This window comes from Carassius auratus, unplaced genomic scaffold (genome assembly GCF_003368295.1).
Source record: "Carassius auratus strain Wakin unplaced genomic scaffold, ASM336829v1 scaf_tig00214320, whole genome shotgun sequence".
Classification (NCBI taxonomy): Eukaryota; Metazoa; Chordata; class Actinopteri; order Cypriniformes; family Cyprinidae; genus Carassius; species Carassius auratus.
In genome coordinates, this window is record NW_020527612.1 from 153,349 (window position 1) to 160,352 (window position 7,004).

At 39.6% G+C, this 7,004-nt stretch overlaps 1 protein-coding gene across 1 annotated transcript; it reads right to left on the reverse strand.

The window, feature by feature from the left end:
* Window positions 1-5,533: 5,533 nt before the first annotated feature.
* On the reverse strand, window positions 5,534-6,452 carry LOC113091806 (nuclear apoptosis-inducing factor 1-like). The gene is made up of 2 exons (XM_026257433.1): window positions 5,867-6,452; window positions 5,534-5,775 (listed from the first exon to the last, which is right to left on the reverse strand). The coding sequence occupies exons 1-2, from the start codon at window positions 6,282-6,284 to the stop codon at window positions 5,534-5,536; spliced, it is 660 nt and encodes a 219-aa protein (XP_026113218.1). The 5' UTR covers window positions 6,285-6,452.
* Window positions 6,453-7,004: the final 552 nt, after the last annotated feature.

Consider the following 7,004-nt stretch of genomic DNA (forward strand, 5'->3'; position numbering starts at 1 on the left):
GGAAAATACCTTATTTATTTTGGTTACAATATCAATTTTATTCACTTTGGTCAAGAAAAGTAAAAAGCCTTTAAATGTCAATGAGAATTTGTAGCATTGTACTATTTTATTGCTTGTGTTTTAATTAATGGGCTAACAATGAATCACAAACTACTATAGTTTTAAAGAAAGGGGAAATCAAAAGTCTTTTAAAAACATTTTTGTGTTACAATTCGGATAAAACATATTTTCCTTATTCATTTTGTTTATAAAAGTTCAGAGTGTAATATAAGAGAATTTGTCATCCCACTGTTTTAGCCGGTTTCGTTATTAATAATAATAGGCTAATAATGAGCCACAAACTAAGCATTCGTTTGAAGAGGAAAATGTAGATTCATTATGCATATTTTTATTGTGTGTTAACAGATTTGTGAGATTCGGATGAACTGAGATGTATTTTAGAGATTACAAATGCAGTGCTCTGCTGGCATTCCACCAAACCATATAAACCATGCACACAGCAGCCACTTGCTTTAGTTAAGAATAACTGTTCTGTGAATGTTGCTGCTGTAATAACAAATATTTATTAGGAGCGTGTGCTGGGATTTCATAAATTTAATGGAGAAAAAAGTAATGTACAGTAGATAGACAACCAAAATGGTTCATCATTTGCGAAACTACTGCCAGACCTGGAATAGTCTAAGGCTACAGTGTGTGTGTGTGTGTGTGTATATATATATATATATATATATATATATATATATATATATATATATACATAAGGATTAAAAGCTAAATGTTTTCATGTTGGTTCATTCTTGGTTTAAAAAAATAAGTAAAAAAATCTTCAGGTTCCACATGCAGAGCGAAATCAGAATGGTCCAGCATTTAGAAATAATTCGTATTAACTCTGTTATTATTCTTGATTTTTAAAACTGATAACACTTTGCATTTTTTAATTATGTCTTTACTGTGCAACCAAAAATATAGTAGTTCAGCTGTTTGATCACGCTGGTGCCTCGTGCACATATTCATTGGAAACAGCAGCCATTCACTGACCACACACCAATGTGTCCCTGAGCAAGACACTTAACCCCTAGCTCCTCCAGAGGGGTGCGACCTCTGACATATATTGCAATTGTAAGTCGCTTTGGATAAAACCGTCAGCTAAATGAATAAATTTAAATGTCTTTTTCCGTTTCTTCCTCCGCAAGTCTATGGCAGCCCATAGAACCGATTGCAGGAATGTTGTGAGATTTGGCACACTGATAGAGGGACGTCCCAACATTAACCATAGCAAATTTGAAGTCTCTAACTCCAACTCTAGTGCCACCACTTGTCCAAAGTTTCAAAGTTTCTATGCTAATAACTTTTGAACTGTAAGCCAGAAAATAAAATTTCTTTTTTCCTCTGAATCCTTGGCTCAACCCCACAATTCAAAAATCGCAAGGTTTAGTTTTTTCGCTATTTTCAATTTTTGAAAAAAATTCATTGGCTCATGCCAAGTCGAATGAACTCGGAATGGGCTTAGTTTTTTTTGTTGCTATTTTCAATTGTATGAAAAATCGACTTTTCAAACTCGTCCTAGACTGTTTTTCCGATTTTCACAAAAATTGGCTCAGATCATCTTCAGACAATGCTAGCAACAATTTATGGAATTCAAGTTGATTCGTCCAACCGTTCTCGAATGACACGTGAACACATTTGACGAAAAGCACGAAAAAATGCACGTGAGGCTATATCTCGGCAACGGTTTGGCATATTGAGACCAAACTTGGTGTGTGTCCTAATAACCATGACCTGAGACTACCTGCAATGTTTTGACAGAGCGCCACCTAGTGGTCAGGAGATATGAAAAATGCATATTTTTGCATATAATTTCTGAATGGTTTGGCCATAAATCACACAACTGGTCTCTTTAGATTCAGTGTCATGTCAAGTCGAATGATATCCAATTTTCCTGTGTCGGCAATTTTGAATTATGTTTTATAATGCTTTATTTTTTGAACGCATTATCGTTTCCTTACGAAAATAATTACAAAAATCTTCGGCTCCATGCCCTGAAGGTACTCAGAAAGTTATAATGAAACCTTTGAATAAATTAGACTATTGAAATCAAAATGGTCTCCCTATATTCTTTGGGGCATACAGAGAACATCAATACAAATTATGCCAAAATTGGCTATACTTTCTGTCCGCCATTTTGATTTGTTGAAAACGTACTTTTTCAAACTCCTCCTAGAACGTTAGTCAGATTTTCACCAAATTTGACGCGGATCATCTTCAGACCCCACTAGCAAAAAGTTAAGGATTTTGTGTCGATACACGGCACGGTTCTCATTTAGCGCATCAACGAATTTGCTGGACGGATACCAAAATGCATTTGAGGCTGTATCTCAGCAAGACTTTGACATATTTGCACCGAACTTTGTATGTGTCATTGTCACCTCACACTGACCATGCCACATCAATTTTGTAACAGCGCCACCTATTGGTCAAGAGTAATAAACCAATCATTAACTATTAATTTTTACACTTATGAAAATGCTTATAACCTTTTATTGCATTATCCTATTGCAATAAAACTGGTCTCAAAATATTCCCTGGCTTATGCCGACAACAAAGATACCAAATATGCCAGAGTAAGCTGGATCTTCCTGTCCACCATTTTGATTTATATTGAAAATATACTTTTTTTAACTCCTCATCAACTGTTGGTCTGATTTTCACCAAAATTTAGTCATGATCTTCAGACAGTTCTGACAAAATGTATGGATTTTGTGTCGATAGACAAAACGGTTTTCGCATGCCACAGCCACGAATTTGAGGCATGATGCCAAAATGACACTTGAGGCTGTATCTCTGCAATGCTTTGGCATATTGATACCAAACTTTGTGTGTGTCATTGACAAGTCACACAGAGTACACAAAATTGATTTGATAACAGTGACACCTATTGGTCAAACTTGATAAGCCAAGTAATCATGCTTTTAGAGATTGTATTTATGTTTTTTTAGCCATTTCAATTACAATAATCCTGAGAAAAACAAGAAAATCCCGCACACTAACAACTTTCAAAACAAAAAATACTTTAATGGCAACGTTTTCGATCGTTTGATCTTCATCAGGACTATATCAGTCTTTTTGACTAAGCATCTATCTATAACCTACAGGTGTGCGACGCTGATTGATCAATTACAATAATCCTAAAATTGCTGTTATCGCTTATTAATGCATTTGGTATGATGCTCCGTGCCATGCTTAGCTCCTCAATTTGCCGGTGGAGTGCTTGGCCCTGTAATTGCTGCTTGCAGCTATATTTGTTATTAGGGCCCGAGCACTGCGGTGCAAGGACCCTACTGGAATTGCTCTGTTTATTCTTCTTCTTCTTCTTCTTCTTCTTCTTCTTCTCCGTAATGAGTCGCATTTTTGAGGGCCTAAACATGCTCCAAAACTCACGAAACTTTGCACACGCATCAGGGGCCTCATTTATAAACGTTGCGTACGCACAAAAGAAGGCGTACGCCACTCTCTACACAATAATTGATATTTATAAAAAGCAAACTTGACGAGAAAATGTGCGGTCCTTCACGCAAGCTCTGACCCAGGCGTACGCACAAAAACGGGTGAAATGAGAAATGGCGACACCGTCGGCAGATAAAAGAAACACGTGAAAGTGAAAGTGAAAATGACAATACTGCCTCTCATAAATCACATGAAGACTTCACAAAGCAAGTCTTACAATTAACAGCCTACATGAACACCCGTTTTATCGATCAGCAGTGAAACAAACAAATAAAATCAAACGAAAATTACAACAGAAATTCAAATGAACACATATTTGCAAAAAGAAAAGTGAAATACGTTCTGCAATATTGGCATGTTGTGCAATTCATCCTCATAAATAATATAGTTAACAGAACGAAATAATGTACAAAACTGATATTCTCATCAATGTGTCTATCTGGCGGAGCAGATATAGTTGCAATTAGATAGACAGATAGATAGATAATTAAGGAGATATATATATATATATATATATATAGATAGATAGATAGATAGATAGATAGATAGATAGATAGATAGATAGATAGATAGATAGATAGATAGATAGATAGATGGATGGATGGATGGATGGATGGATGGATGGATAGATAGATAGATGTATTAATTGTCCACTGGGGAAAGTTGTTTTCATAGTAAAACATTTCTTCATAAGCTACGGAATTATGGTATTCATGCATATGCCTTTAGTTTGTTTTATTTTTGATAAAACAATGTATGGCGTATGTCTCAACCATTCAGAAAGCAACAAGAAATTACATTTGCGCTGAACAATTTCCCATTTCCACGTCGATTATAACCGACATCTGTAGCTTGTCAGATGCAATTAAATGGATGGAAATAAAATGCCCCATCACAATGTGTAATGACGCACAATGGCTGATCTTGCGCTCTTAGAAGATGTGGCAAATGGAAGAATTCGGAGTGAACGCATCTTTAGACAGCAAGAAGACTTGCTGGCAAACGAGGACGAGTGGCTTATGAGCCGGTTCCGACTTCCTCGAGCCGTCCTGTTGGACCTCTGAGGGCTTTTGGGCCCGGCGTTACAGAGGAGCACTCGGAGGAACCACGCCGTGCCAGTCCCACTTCAAGTCCTAATAACACTAGGATTCCTGGCGACTGGCACTTTTCAGAGGGAATTGGCTGACAGGTCAGGAATATCTCAGCCGACCCTTAGCCGGGTAATGCCAGACGTGTTAAAAGGCATAATAGCTTCGTCCCATGATTCCATAAAGTTTCCATACACGGCGGGCGAACAGGCAATCAAGAAAGCTCAATTTGCAGCTATGTATGGTTTCCCAAATGTCATCGGTGCTATTGAATGCACTCATGTTGCCATAAGGGCACCGAACGTTAAAGATAATACTTTCATTAATAGAAAGCATTTTCATTCAATCAATGTCCAAATTATTTGTGATGCAGACATGTTGCTCACTAATGTAGTAGCTCGGTGGCCTGGGTCAACCCATGACTCATTTATTTTAAGACACAGCAGTGTTGGACGCAGACTCGAGGCTGGTGCTATACGTGATGGCTGGCTTCTAGGTACGTTTGATTATAGACATTCACATTTTAATGTACTTCAATGTCTTAACCCTTTCACTATCCTTGCAGGGGACAGTGGATATCCCCTCAAACAGTGGCTGCTTACGCCTTTCCTCAACCCACATAGTGCAGAGGAAAGGCACTACAACATGTGCTATAGTGGAGCGCACCATCGGCCTGTTTAAGGGCAGATTGCGCTGCCTCGACTGCACTGGAGGGAGGTTATTGTACACGCCTGAAAAGGTGTGCCAAATCGTGCTGACATGTGCTGTGCTACACAATGTGGCACAGCTTAAAAACGTGCCTCTACCCCCTGGCGCTGATTGCTGTGTTGGCCCCGACCCTGAACCCCATCCCCACGCATTTGAGCCAAATGCTGCTGCTGTGCGCCAGCGTTTGGAAGTGATGCGTCGCTTGTAAAGAACAACAAAAGGTGTGGAAAATATTATTTAATCAAGAATTCCCTCATCGTGCAGTTTATTTCAGTCAGGGCAGTCTTGATTTCGCCCAACTCCTTGGCCACCTCTCTGATTGAACTAATGACTTCCCTCTGCATTTCAAGGACTGCATCGGTGAGGACACGTCCACTGCTGGAGGGTTGAGAGCCGCGTGCCGTGGAGACGCTGAGTCCAGACGGCTGCTCAGCTGCAGCATCGTAACCACTGGCCCCGCTGGAACACCCAGCAACTGAAATAAAATTGTTCTATATTAATAAACTGTAATTGTGTAGCCTGCATACATGTGACTTGACTGCATTCATTTTACTTATTTCTCTTACCTGTGTCACCCGGTGCATCTGGCGCGTCAGTGTCCCCCTCCGCCTCAGTCACCACTCCACTTAATAGGGATTCCCCAATAATTGCCGCCAGTCTCTCATCAAGAGGGGTCAGCTCCGGTGTCCCCTTTCCCCCACCCGTGGCAGACACACTCTGGCGATGGAGCGCTAGACGTTTTTTTGCCTCGACTTTGATGTCCGACCATTTCTTTTTTATTTCGGCCACGGTCCGAGGTTGTGAGGCTACAGCATTTACGGCGTCTGCCACCGTTTGCCACTCAAGTGCCTTTTTGGCATTAGTAATGCCCACACTGTGCCCTCCAAACAACATTTTTCTCCTCTTTTCCACCTCGCCAACGATAACTTCTACTTCACATTGAGTGAAGTTACGTTTTTTTGATTTCCTCTCTGTGTTTGCCATGATTTCGCAATCAATGAATATTAACTTGTGGGCGTTTCACTGACTATTTATGGGCAACTATGGGCGTGTCATGAAGCCGCAAAAGCTGCGCTACATTTAGAATTGATTGTGATTTATTAAGGGAAAAATCCGTAGGATGTGCGTGCGCACGGTTTTATAAATCCGAATATTTCTGTGTGAGTTATTTAGAATTTCTTGTATGATTTTTGTGCAGTTTTTGACATTTCCATGCCTCGTACTTTGACGAACTCCTACAGTTTTAATCGGATTGTCTCCAAATTTAGTAAGGGTCATCATAAGACCTTTGTGATGTTAAATTGCGAAGGTTTTGAGTTTTCGTCAAGGGGTGTGTCCATGGCGGCCTGACAAATTTGATGTTTCGCCGTGAAACAGGAAGTTGCTGTAACTCAGGCAAGCAATGTGAAAAAGTGTCAACAAGTGTTAAATAAGCTGTCATCATGCTAGATACATACTAATACATGCTAGCAACACTTAGCGAAGTGCTAAAGCATGCTACTGATGTAGTGAAAAAGGAAGTTGCTGTAACTCAGGCAAGCAATGTCCGATCTTCCCCAAACTTCACTTGTGTTCTGTTCAAAACAAACACACATGACCAAATTCAATTATAGTCATAGCGCCACCTGCTGGTAACAGGAAGTGACCAGGTTAACACTGTTATGGACTCCTAGGGACAAATTAAAAGGTGTCAAAAAGCGTTAA

What these genes read in the sequence shown, in the direction of transcription:
- LOC113091806 (XM_026257433.1), bottom strand. Translation starts at nt 6,284, where the DNA reads ATGGCAAACACAGAGAGGAAATCAAAAAAACGTAACTTCACTCAATGT. An exon ending in AGATGCACCGGGTGACACAG is followed by an intron (nt 5,776 to 5,866) that starts GTAAGAGAAATA and finishes ATTTTATTTCAG; the next exon opens with TTGCTGGGTGTTCCAGCGGG.